We start from the raw sequence: 13,441 nt of genomic DNA, 5'->3' as shown, positions 1-13,441 counted from the left end.
GGTTAGAAGAACCAGGTGAGAAATAAATCTTACTTTATGAAATTCTGAATAAAATAAGTGTTTAAACAAAAGCAGCTAAACCAGTAATGGGCTCACACACACACACACACACACACACACACACACACACACACATCTGCATGTGGATCACACTCTGAGTGTGGTGTCCATGTCTGCTCTGATCCTGTTCCACTCCCACATCATCAGCTGTCTCACAGACTGAGCACTTTACACACACAAGCATGCAACCATATTGAGACCCATTCAGCTAATGCCCAAACAGTGTTCACACCTCCGTCTAAGATCAGATCCCTCCTCAGCACACGGAACACTCAACATTCATCATTATGGGTGGACTCACAACACCCATTTGACAAACACTCTTATCAAGAGTTGCTTAAATATAATTATTGACGACAGTGCATGTTGTCCCTTGGAATGGAACCCATCTTGGTGTTGCTATATCTCCTACGTAAGATAGAGGGACACTTCAACATATAGTACCTACGTTCAGTGAACACCTCTTTAAAAAGTGTTTAAGAGGGGTTGAGTGTGCAACAGGGACATCATATTTCCTGGTCTTGAGACAGAGGACACACTGGAATTCACAAAGTAATCTACTAATAATCTGAAAACAATTCCACTAATAAAGTATATATAATTAGATCTAAGATTAGACAGTTAATTGGAGTCAATAAATTAAGGCTAAAATATCTCACTATAACATTTGTTAAATTAATATGACTACTTCACTAAATATGACTGTAATGTTGGTATAAGGATCTAGCTTTACTTATTCAAGACTACACTGAAGGACCTTTTGAACATCTGTACTAAGTATGTGTACCCAGTATTGTTCATCTTGTTGCCTGTGCCATTACCACTAGGTGGTGCCATTGTCTCACAGCACAAACGCCGTTCACAGTCCTATCAAAGTGCTTGCTACTCAGTATTCTTAGAGTAAAACTACAAACCCGTATCACATCCAAGTGTGTGATAAACGGGTTGATCCACTAAAATACCTAAAATAGTGATATTATTGTATGATCAGAATTCCATGAATTGGCTGAACTGTATAATAAAATTGGAAATAACTAGTAATTTTTAAAAAGTAGTTTTATAATATCAAACTATAAATTTGCTGTCCGTCTGTACCAGTCTTCAGGCAATTCCTCTGTACGAGTGTTTAAGACATTCAACTGGTCTGTGTCAGTGTTCAGGACATGAGGCTGTACCTGCAGCCCATTCAGATTTCACAGCTCGTCCAAGATGGCACATCCTCACCAGAATTAGTCAGCCAGTGGCACCCCGTGCTATTCACAGATGAGCAAATGTGCCAGACGTGAAAGAATCTGCTGAAGTTCAAACCGTAATTGAAGTGACTTTAAACGTGACATGATTGTTGGTGCTACACGGGCTGGTCTGAGTATTTCAGAAACTGCTACTGGGATTTTCACATACAGACATTTCTAGGGTTTACACAGAAAGGTCAGAAAAAGAGAAACTATCCAGCGAGCGGCAGTTCTCTGGGCAAATTTGCTTTGTTGATGCAAGAGATCAGAGGAGAATGGCCAGGCTGGTTTGAGCTGATAGAAAGGCAACAGTAATTCAACTGCAGAAGAGCATCTCTGGACACACATGTTAAACCTTTAAGCAGATGGGTTACAACAGCAGAAGACCACACCGCTAAGAACAGGCAACTGAGACTACAATTTGCACTGGCCCACCAAAATAGGACAATAGAAGATTGGGAAAATGTTAAAATGCTGTCTACCTGGCATAAAGTCTATGAAGATGTAATAGGAAAAGAAAATACTGCAGTCACGGTTACTTAAGACCTGTTTTCAAAGTGAGCGCGAGAAAGTCCCACCGTCTTCTATGTGTAGCGATATAGCGTGTATGTATATTATATAGCGATATAGCGTGTTTTCCTGTAAGTATGTATCACTCAGTGTTCATAGAAATGTGTGAAACACGCGAATAAACCTGGCAATCTGATAAAACACATTCGAAACCTGCCGTTCTTTAGTTTGCCTATATTTTCTAAGTAGCTAACCTAGCTAACTCTGGCATAACAAATAATAACAAGTACCGTACACTACGTACCAATTCATGTTTATAACGTTTAATGTTTATAATGAAAAAAAACCCTAACGTTTAGTCTGTTGTGAATGCTAGCTAGCTAAAGTCAGTAATATAATTATCTGGCTAACTAAGCTTGAGGTTGTTAGGCTAAGGCAGCTAGGAGGGAGTGTGTTGTTTTCTTGTACCTTCCGCTGCATTGAAGGCAGTGTGCCATTATAAAAACTCATACGTCGTTGATACATCAGAGTTTGCCAAAGTTTTCCAGTTCAACAACAGCTGAAGGACTGGGGCATTATATTGGAGGGATCCAGGAAGTGCAGACTGTAGATTCCAGCCGCCCTCCACCGCAGAAGCTGCTACTACCAGCAGCATCACCGTGACCCACACCTGCATCCTAAGCTTCCCTGGTTCCCTGATCCAACCTAACCTTGCAAAGGTACTGACCCAGGTGCAACAACAGAAGACAGTTAGGAGGTTTCCTGTTTAGGCTGTGTGTGGTGCCACATTTTGTCTTCATCATGCCATATTAACAATGTCTCTGTCAGTGAAAGCCACGTTCCCTGTGGCCTACAGAAAAATATAAACTGAGAATTTAAGAAAATCGCATAGCACAGTTTTGGTGAGGCCCCTTCTTTGGAAGAACACGTGCTGGGCAGGCTGAGGTCTGAGAGGTGGAGCACGCCGTCTGAAGACCAAGAACAGGAGTGCACCAGTCCAGGAGGCATTGTCTAAAGAGTGAGAGCTGGAGCACACCATTCTAGGAAGCATGGTATAAGGAGTGAGAGCAAGTCTTTTCACAGTTTTATCTAAGTCTTCTGGTGTATGGTTCCAATATTCAAAGTTTCCAGCTCGTTTGGCTAATTATTCACATACTTATTCTTATTTGGTGGCTGAACGTGGTATTCGTAAAGGGAATGTTCACATAGATATGCTGCACACACAGATCAACTAATAATGAAGGTGTGATCATAAATTAGTCAAATTGATTTTCATCCTATATTGAGATTAAAATAAGAATAAGAGTAAGAAGAATAAGTATATGAATAATTAGCCCAACTAACAGGAAATGGCACATTCAGTAGTGCCACTTAGTACACAAGTAAAGAAGAAGAAAAATCAGATCCGCTTTGAGTTTTAATAACCACGGGACAGAGAAAAGTTAATATTTCAATGGGGAACAAGTATATTCATGTGAGGAGACTTTGATTTTAGTCTGATTTTCATACCTCACAACCGATAACATGGCGCATGGTTAAATGAATGCAAAGGGAAAATTTCAAAGGCATAGTAATTGCCTTAGTCATCTTTGGACAGACAAATAAGAAATCCATCATACAGAACTGGTCACTCCATGTAAGAAAAACCTGGTGTTGGACTGGTTCATGATCATTTCACCCCTCAAAACTAAATGGCAACATGGAGCAATATGGCACAATGGCAGTTGAATAAACAGGTGAAATTCTGGATCAATACTGAGAACTTTAATGACCCTATTGCAGGCAAATAGAAGATAAAGCAAAGAGAAGATGTCACATCCTGCAAGAAAACTCTGCCTTTAGGCTGGCCTGGGATCATTTTACACTGCCAAACTAAGTGACAACATTGCACATTAAGCAATTAAAGCAAAGTAGCGAAATAAGATGAAATTGCAGATCATTTTGTGGACTTTAATGATACTAGACCCGACAAGTAAGAGGTTAAGAAAATATAAGAGACTCCTTCCTGTAAGAAAAACTTGATATACCTAAAAACTAATTGGCATCATGGCACATTGAGGAATGGTGCACGTGGGTAAATGGGCAAAGGGGGAAAATTTCAGAGGCATACTGAAGACCTTATTCATGTTGGACCAGACAAATCCATCACACTGGACAGATGCCACACTATAAAGCCTGGTTTTAGGTAGGTGCAATATCATTTCACGCCCCAAAACTAAATGGCAAAATGCACACTGAGCAACAGTGCACACAGGTAAATTAATACAAAGGGGAAATTTATAAGGCCTTAATCATGTCAGGACAGACTCAGAGGACTAGGAAAAAGCCCACTGTTGCACTGGAATGGGAGATTTTAGATTTAGCCATGGTAGTCCAGGTGCTGGCATGTTCCCTGATACTGGGCTTTTACTTGTAAAGAATCTATGGTACTGCCACCTTTGTCAATTGTGCTTTGCAAATACTGATCCTCTTCTCGTGTGCCAAGACATTGTTGGACTATGACTGACTCACTTAGATCACCGAAAAGGACAATCTTTACCCCTATATTTGGTTTAGTTTTCAGTAGTGTATATAGAGTAGGCTACATTTGGTTCCTCAGTATATATAATAATATTTATGTAACATCTGGAAACTCTGCTGTCGAACTGTTTTATGAAGTGAGAATCAATGGCCTTTGTTTGGATATGCTGAGATTTACCATGGCTTGATGCCTGTGTTTCAGTAGTAGAATATAATGTTATCACATGGCTCACTTCCTTATTTAGGTTTCACATGAAATGAAACTTAGAACGGCTTGGTGCTCTGATTGGATACTGCTGGACTCATATAAAAGAGGTTTCACAGCACTTCATGTTGCTCTGCATGAAAGATCATGTTCTTTTAATACAGATATATATGTACATGCTTATCTTATTGCTGAAATTTATTGCGATCTAGTCCCTCAGCTCTCCAGGAAATGTTGGTGTCTAGAATCACTTCAATCGTTTGGCCTCTATTTCTCTTTCATGGCTTCACATACTGCTGGAGTTCATTTGGTCAGTATTTCTAGTCTTCTTTCACTTGGGCAGTGTATGTAATTTTATTTTCTTTAGTTGGCAAATACACATATTTAACAAACACTTTTTTATGTTTGAATATGTATCACAGAGAACATTATTTTACACATCATTATTATTTCCATATTAAACATTATTTTCCATCTTATTTTGAAATATTATTTTCCATATGCTATTGACTTATTGTTTTTTAATCAATTTCCAGATCTGCAGTCTAAGGGGCCACCCCAGGAGGGCACACTAAGACTGGTTGGGAGTGGCCAGCCCTCTGCAGGCCGTGTGGAGGTGTACCATGATGGGCAGTGGGGAACGGTTTGCGATGATGGCTGGGCCCAGGTTCATGCTCAGGTGGTGTGTCGGCAGCTGGGATTCCCTGGTGCTGCGTCTGCTACTATAGGAGGGATCAACGGGGAAGGCAAGTACACACACACACACACACACACACACACACACACACACACACACACACACACACACACACACACACACACACACACACACACACACACACACACACACACACACACACACACACAGAAGAGCATTACATCATGTTTAAACCTGTTTGAAACCATGAACATAACCCAGGGTGTGTTGAAATGTTTTAGGCTCCGGTCCTATTTGGCTTGATGATGTCAGCTGTAAAGGATCTGAGAGCTCTTTGTCCGGCTGCCATTTTAAGGGATGGGGTGTAACTGACTGTTCCCATAAAGAGGACGCAGGGGTAGTGTGTGAGAGTGGTAAGCCCTGTTCCTAGTCTTAAATGTGCATTTGTTTTTTCCCTCTTCGAGAGTGCACTGTTTGCATTTAATTTCCTGCATGTGAATAAGCTGGCCGCATTATCTGCTCTAAATCAGTTCAATCCTATGCAGGCAAAAGTGTTGACAGCGACCGAACGTTTTCATTGGACCACAGCCTGGGACTGTCTGAAGGGCTGGGAACTCTTTTTGAGAGCCACGAGAGCTGCGATTTCAACGTCACCGTCCACGACCCCAATGAAAAGCAGGTCGGGCAGCAAGCAATCTGCGTCCACAAGCTGATCCTCTCTCTTTACCCTCAGCTCAACATCACTGAAACATCGAAAAACCTCTCTGTTGAGATCAGCCACACCTGTCATCCCCAGGTCTCTAGTTTCTTAAGGTAATGGTTGCACTAGTTTGGGAGTGCTACTCCTATCTGGAGGACTGCACACTTTATGCACACTTTCTGTGCTCCAGCACACCTGGGCCAATTTATGGGCTTCCCATCAAGCCCTGCATGACCTGGATCAAGTGTGGGGCAGGGGAAACCTGAAACTATATAAGGCATCTCAATACCTCTAACTGGAATTTGTATTTATTTTGACCACATACCATGCACTTTTCCTCCAGGTATCTGTACACACGCAAGATCGACATCACTGTCTTGTCAGCCCAGTGCATTCACCAGCTGGCCTATATCTTTGAGTTTCAGGAGGTTCTAGAGGAGGTAGGCAGGGTCTTCACCCTGCTGCTTCCTCAGGACAGCACCTTCCATACCCAGGTGTCCCTGTATGAGTATGGTGTCCGCACAGAGGACCTACAGCTGCAGGACAGCGTCTTGCAGTACCTGTCCTGGAATTTTGAGCTCCTCACCATCTCCCCGGCATGGAAAAGCATCTCTACACACATGCTGGAGGCTCTGCTGTCTCGCTCAGACCTGGTAGTGATGGATGAGGCATATTTGCTTGTCACACTGGAGGACTGGATTAAAGAGAAAGGAGACGCGGTTAGTCCGGAACAACACTTCACCTTTCTAAATCAAATCCGCTTTCCTATGATATCGGTGGAAAAACTTTATGACATTCAATTCAAATCAGATCTGTACCAGAGCAATGAGGCATTTTATCAAGGAGCTATACTAAAAGGCTTTCAGTTCAACACTCTGGCTTTCTCAACAACCAAGCAGCATTTTAACCAGAGCGAAGCATATCTGCCTCGGATCTATACTGCAGCTCCTTGGAGCACAGTCATCAATTACACTTCCTCGTCCAATTACAACTACAAATACAATTACTATAGTAATGACAGAAGCCAAATGTTCACGACTCCTGTTCACAACAGTGTGATCTTCAAGGAGAAAACAATAAATTGGCAAGCGCAGATTTTTCTGCGCTCTGAGGAGTGCTCCAATCAGGGTTTCCGCTGCAACTCTCTCCCTATGGCTTGGCTACGTACCGTTAACAATCCATACTATCCACCCTATCTGAACACCGTTCGCTTTAGCAACCGGCTCATTCTCACGTGCAAGGCTGAAAATATTGTGTTTCACGTCCAAGATTTCAAAGATGACAAGGCGATAATTCCAACCAACAGCACCATGTTCCTGCCCAGTCCCTGCCCGGATGACTACACCTTTACCTTTGTGGTGCGCCCAGAGTACAAGTGACCACGTCCTTTTGCACTTCTCTTGAAATAGCTGCCATCTTAATTCCTACAAAATAAATCCTAGAACACTTGATATGTTGATAGTCATTTAGATGACACTTTAATTCCCTTTGATTATTTTTATACATGTCATAATCACATTACTAACAAACTAAAACTTTGACTTGAACAATAATAAACATGTTACAAATTTCTTTGCAAGTGCAGTGGTTGCTGTGTTCTTTATTTCCAGGCGTATTTATGATGAGCTGCAAACAATGACAGCATTATTCAAAGCAAAGCAGCTTTAGAGTAATTAGGTTTAAACCTGATTTTTTTAAAGATGTGTTTTGTATTAGCACATTCACAGCAGCATGCAGTGGAGTTATACTGCAATAAAGTTCAGCATTTCATTCATTAAATACAAATTCACATGTACTGTTTTTCTGATAGGCAATCAGGCATATGTCACTGTTCTTGTTACACAATATAATCTTGTGTTCATTGCTTTTCATTGTGTTCATTGACTGCATTTATCTTTTAACTGGAAAACAACATACAGTGGTGCTTGAAAATTTGTGAACCCATTAGAAGTTTCTACATTAAAAGTAGATAAAGATAACCAAACAAACAAATGAGACAAAAATATTAGACTATCATTTATTTATTGAGGAAAATGCAATGACCGAATATTACATATCTGTGAGTAGCAAAATGTGAACATTTAGGATTAGAAAAAAAGATTAAATTTCAGTCAGGTGTTGTCAATCAATGGGATGACAATCAGGTGTGAGTGGGCATCCTGTTTTTCTTATTTATTTATTTAAATTAATGTCCAGCCTCCCCCACCCCACATGTATGGAGACATTGACTTCATATTTTATTTTTGCCTTTTCATTACTAATGTCACACAGTTCATTGTTTGTATACAGACATAAAGGTAATGAGGAACCACAACCACCCAACTCTCCTCCCCTCCACCCCCTTCTTCTATTGCACCCTCCTACACCTCTGTCTCTCCCATCTCACCCAGCTTGTGAAAGGAAAGAAAAAGAGAACTGAAAAAACATACAGACAATAGACAAATTGGATAAGACAGGACAGACATGCAAATACACTGGACAACAAGTAATAACATTCCCACATCCCCCTGTCATTTTTGCATGCTAAGATTAGAAGTGTTGCTTAAATTCAATGTAAATGTGAAACCATCCATTAAAAAGGGTGGAAAGAGGAGTCAGCTTTCAATGTATTGTAAAAAGTGAGACCAGGTTTCCTCAAATTATTTTGTCCTCTTTTTGAGGTTCACTGTGAGTTTCTCATTTAGAATTATCTGTAAGGAGGTTAAACTAATGGTTTATTGAATTCTGGGTTCCGTCCTTCCAATTCAACAGTATAACTTTTTTTTTTTTGCAATTGTGAGTGATATTAATATAAAGGATTATAGGGGACTGGGTGCTGAGAATGACGAGAGATCATGAACTAGAGCAATAATAGGACAGAAAAGGATGACAAGACCCAAATTCTCTAACAGCTTGCGCATGAACTCTGACCAAAACTGCTGGGTAGGGTGACCTGTCCAGAAAGCATGATGATAATTGTCTGTTAAAGCTGGGCAATGTGGGCATGTATCACTGTGGCTAAACCCCATACTGTATTGTTTACAGGATGTGATGTAGGTTCTGTGACTAAACCACATGTGGTGTGGTTTAGAGTTCTGTGCAGTGTTTTGTACTGTAATAGCTGGAGGTTTGAATTGCTGGTCATAGAGATGTTGTTGCGTATCACTTGCCAGTTAAGATAACATGTTTCTTTCACATCTGAGGTCTGTTATTCAACTGGGAGTGAGATAGTGTGTTTATTCATTGCGATGAGTTTATATATTTGTAATAACATTTTCTGAGGTTTAAGTTATCTGGTCATGAACAAGCTGCCAGAGCCAGGCTGGTTATACCGCTCTGCCTCCATGTGGAAACTATAAAGGGTCTGTCATTTAATAAAATCATGGGACAGTCTGATCAGACGGAGAATAGCTGAAATTAAGAATTTTGTTTGAATTCCACCAAGCATTCAATGTAGTTCTTATTGTGTTGCTGTCACCTGAGGAGTTATTGAAGGATGCGGGGACGAGTCGTGTTGAACATAAGAATACATTTTATTGCACATATAACATACACAGACTAATGGGGTTAAACACAGACAACACAAATTTTATACATGTATGACAACGCACAATGAGGAGCAGGTGTGAGACACAGGGAGGGCATGGCCATATTGACGAACACACACACACACACACACACATACACACAAAAGAGGAGACGTTCGGGGGGGAGATAGATTGTATCATATAGTCAGATAGATTGTGTACAAATAGGGGAAATTCAAGACCATTATTACCCTTCCCAGGAGTAGTCAACCAACAAAGATCACGTCAAGAGCAAGGCATGTAACAATCCACGAGATAACAAAGAAACCTTCTAAGCAACTCAAGGCCTTTTTCAAATTGGCCAAGGTTAATGACTCCTGAAATTTACATTATAGCTTGGCTGCATTTTTTTCCTCATTACTGAATGCAACTGTAACTCAATATCAGCTTAAAATTGCTGTTCTTGTGAATTTCAGGAGTATATTGCTGTTCTACCCACTACACACCAAACACACCAGGCACTGTGAGAGCAGACAGAGAGAGGCAATATGTACTACAAGTCTCTTCTCACTTACAACCAACAGAAACTTAATCTGATTCCAAGATGGTTATTCTGTCTAGCCAAAAAATCTATGGACAGAGTTATCTTAATTTATCTTATTCTTCAGCTTCATATTCAAACTTTTCAGGCTGCCTATCTTCTGTAGACTCTGTCTGCTTGACGTCCTGTTGCACCGACTTCTTGTCTGACGTGTCCTATTGCACAGTTTTAGTTCCACACCAAGTCTGGGTTCAAGGAAACAAACACTCTTTCATAGGATTGGCTAATACATATCCTGAGTGACCATTTTATTAGCCACAACTACTCTACAGGTGTACGCATAGGTTATCAATTGATACATAGGATTTTATGCTATAGTTGTACGTTTTTGCATAAACATCAAAGAAAGACAAAATGTTACATTATTTAATATTTCACTTTTAATCTGAAGCCTTTTAGTTCTGAAGTTCTTCATAGAAAGTTTCTTGTTCCTCTTTTCACAAAAACGCTGATCTCTTGTCTGACCTCTGTCATTACTGTGGGTTTCTATCCAGTTCTGAAGTCAGTTTTTCACGTGTCAGCAAAACACATGCCAAAAGGGTCAGTCCAGGCACGCATGAAACGCTGAGTGAAGAGTGGCATGGGAAGGAGGTTTGGTTTTCACTATTCTTTAGGATTACCACAACACGACTCCCTTGGCTTCACTTCTCTTTTTGATTACCCATAACATGAAGCCCCGACACTTAGGTATTCAGAGAAGGCCTACAGGAATTCATATGAAATCACTCACAGATGTAGTATTACATTACAGAAAACTCTTAACATAATGTCCATGATATAAACTGAGTTGTTGTAGTAGATTTGTCTATATAAGATACATATAGACAAACACTGGCCCATTATATAGTTGTGAGCAGTAGTGCAGTACTGAATAACTGTAAAGCATTGTTGCAGTGTAGTACTGTAGTATATTGTAGTAGTGTAATGTGGTGTTGTGGTGTAGTATTGTAATATATTGTAGGTGTGTAGTGAAGTGTAGTACATTTTAGTAGTGTAGTTATTTGCTTACTGTAATTTGTTACATGAGGGGGAACATGTGTTCACTGAAGTACAGCTTGAAAAAGTAACCAAAAAGTAAAAAGTCAAATAAAGTAGCAAAATGACCTACGTACGTATCACTGTTCAACCAGTGTCCCCTTGGGCGGTTTGATGTCATCTGGATGAATGACCTAGAGAGGTTCCAGAAGTATACAGTTCAAAGTTATACATATATATCATAGTTCTACATTTTTTGATATTGCAACAATCCATGCAATTAGAAATAAGAAATTCCACATCAGAAATTTCACTGCTTGCTGCCTGAAATAGGAAACAGCTGAACTGTCATCTGAGGTTTGTCGGCCCTCTACTGGGATGGTATAGAACTACATTCAAGTCAATACAGCAAACTTCAAATAGAAAACAAAAGGCATATTATGTTGACCATGAGGCTTTAACATTTCTCTTCAGAAGAGTTCAAACCATTTATTAAAGTATGTTTTAAATGTATTGTAACCTTTCATATCCGTGATCTGTGGTCACATCTGACACATACCTTAGAGAACTCCTAGTGCATTACTACCCACCATGTCTGCTTAGATCAAAAGGTGCAGCTCTTTACAAGTACCAAGAAAAAGAAAATCTACCACAGGGAGCAGAGCCTTTTCCTGTAAAGCTCCCACTCTATGGAATAACCTTCCTGTAAATGTTTGAGACTCAGACACAGTCTCAATATTTAAGGCTAGGCTGAACACCTTTACAGTCAGGCATTTTATTAACTACTTCCCATCTTGGGTAAAGGTGTAGCTCGGGGGGTCCATGGGCATTGAGAGTTCTGGTAAACTTGGATGTTATGATGCTGTCACCTCACCTCTCTTTTGTCACTCAAGTTTGTTGACTAAGAGTGGTGGAGTGCTGATGTTCATGCTCTAGGGAGTTTTTCCTTGCCCCTGTCACCTTTGGCTTGCTCACTGGGGGCTTGGACTTGGACATTTGTAAAGTTGCTTTGTGACAACATCTGTTGTAAAAAGCACTATATAAATAAATTTGACTTGATTTAATTTGATTTGTTTTGTTGTTTTGATATATGCCAGTGCAGCTAAAATACTGAATTTTTAACTGTGAAATTGTGTGTATTTTGTGCTTCTTATCCAACAGGTGAAATTACCATCTTACTACCAGTGGGGATATGTTGGAGTGCTTAAAGAAGTCGTAAATGAAAAGGTCCGCTTCCTGTGGTCTTTTAATGCCATAATACAGAATCCAGGAATAACATGCTTGGAATAGGATAAGAAGAAAACCTGTCTTGTTCTGACAGTTTTCAGAACACATAGTGAAAGACAATGTGTAGACTTATTTTAAGGTGTCAGTATTGTAGGGGTTCAGGCTGAATCAATGTATCAAATAGCAATTAGTAAGACACACGAATTGCCCTGGACTGTGTGGTGACATTACCACTGTTGGGGAAGTTACACATGCGTGAAGGTGTGTATGACTACATGCGTTTCACAATTACAGACGTAAGTCTTAGGGTCAAAGCATCAAGTCTGGTCTTGCACAGAATCACTTCTCCATGTTCGCTGGCATGTGCCACATCTGGGAGCTCTTTATCTTAGGCAGGGAGCAGGCCTCAGATAGGTGGATTAGCCTGTTACAGACCATGACTGAAACCTAAGGAATGTCGCTGATGATACTTTAGGTCAGAGGAGGGAACAACGAATTCAGAGCATACCGGAATGAACATTAAATCTCCCTCATTCAGGTCATCTGCTTTGATGTTAAGACAGAGATCGACCTTCTCAATCATCTCTTCTTGCCTCAGCATGCTTAATGTGATCCCAAAGCAGTGAAATCCATTATGAGGCCAGTCCTCAGCGAGACGTTTCACTGCTTGTGCAACACTGTGCTCTCCCTTGTGTAGATAATTACTCAGTCTTCTGTTTTGTTTTCTACAGGGATCTCACATTTCTTCATATCACATGTGATTTGAACGTTTGTCACTTCCAGCACGCAACAATCCAGTGTGTATTGCTTTTACTGTATCTCTTACTGTGCATCATTGTCTAAGTAGTAACCACTCCACGAGTGACTTGTAGGAATTAAGTGGCTTACTCATACACCAGACAGTCCTCTGACCTCAGGCAATTTCTTATCCAGCCAGTGCTTCAGTAATTTCTTTAGAAGACATTTATTTTCTGCAGGAAACTTCAACTAATAACTTGATGGTTCCAAAGATAGTTTAAATATGGGTGGACCATTACAGGTAAAACCCATTGTAACTTTTGGAAAGCAAGGAAAACCAGACATTAAACAGAAAAGCTTGTCACCAGGGTCTATTGTCACTAGCAGTTAAAAAGTCAGTAATTATAGTGCAATCTTAAATGCAAGTAACTCCCCCACTGCCTACCAATAGTAATTCCAAAAAAATGTTATGTATATGGACATGACTTTGTATTGGCAGTAAATCTATT

General features: G+C 40.2%; 1 protein-coding gene across 1 annotated transcript; it reads left to right on the top strand.

The window, feature by feature from the left end:
* Nucleotides 1–4,641: 4,641 nt before the first annotated feature.
* Nucleotides 4,642–7,464, top strand: LOC113571390 (galectin-3-binding protein A). The gene is made up of 5 exons (XM_027000291.2): nucleotides 4,642–4,837; nucleotides 5,064–5,273; nucleotides 5,467–5,598; nucleotides 5,731–5,998; nucleotides 6,229–7,464. The coding sequence occupies exons 1-5, from the start codon at nucleotides 4,759–4,761 to the stop codon at nucleotides 7,262–7,264; spliced, it is 1,725 nt and encodes a 574-aa protein (XP_026856092.2). The 5' UTR covers nucleotides 4,642–4,758; the 3' UTR covers nucleotides 7,265–7,464.
* Nucleotides 7,465–13,441: the final 5,977 nt, after the last annotated feature.

This window comes from Electrophorus electricus, chromosome 1 (assembly GCF_013358815.1).
Source record: "Electrophorus electricus isolate fEleEle1 chromosome 1, fEleEle1.pri, whole genome shotgun sequence".
Taxonomy (NCBI): domain Eukaryota; kingdom Metazoa; phylum Chordata; class Actinopteri; order Gymnotiformes; family Gymnotidae; genus Electrophorus; species Electrophorus electricus.
The sequence above is the reverse complement of the archived record's forward strand: the minus strand, read 5'-3'. Positions and strand labels throughout refer to the sequence as shown.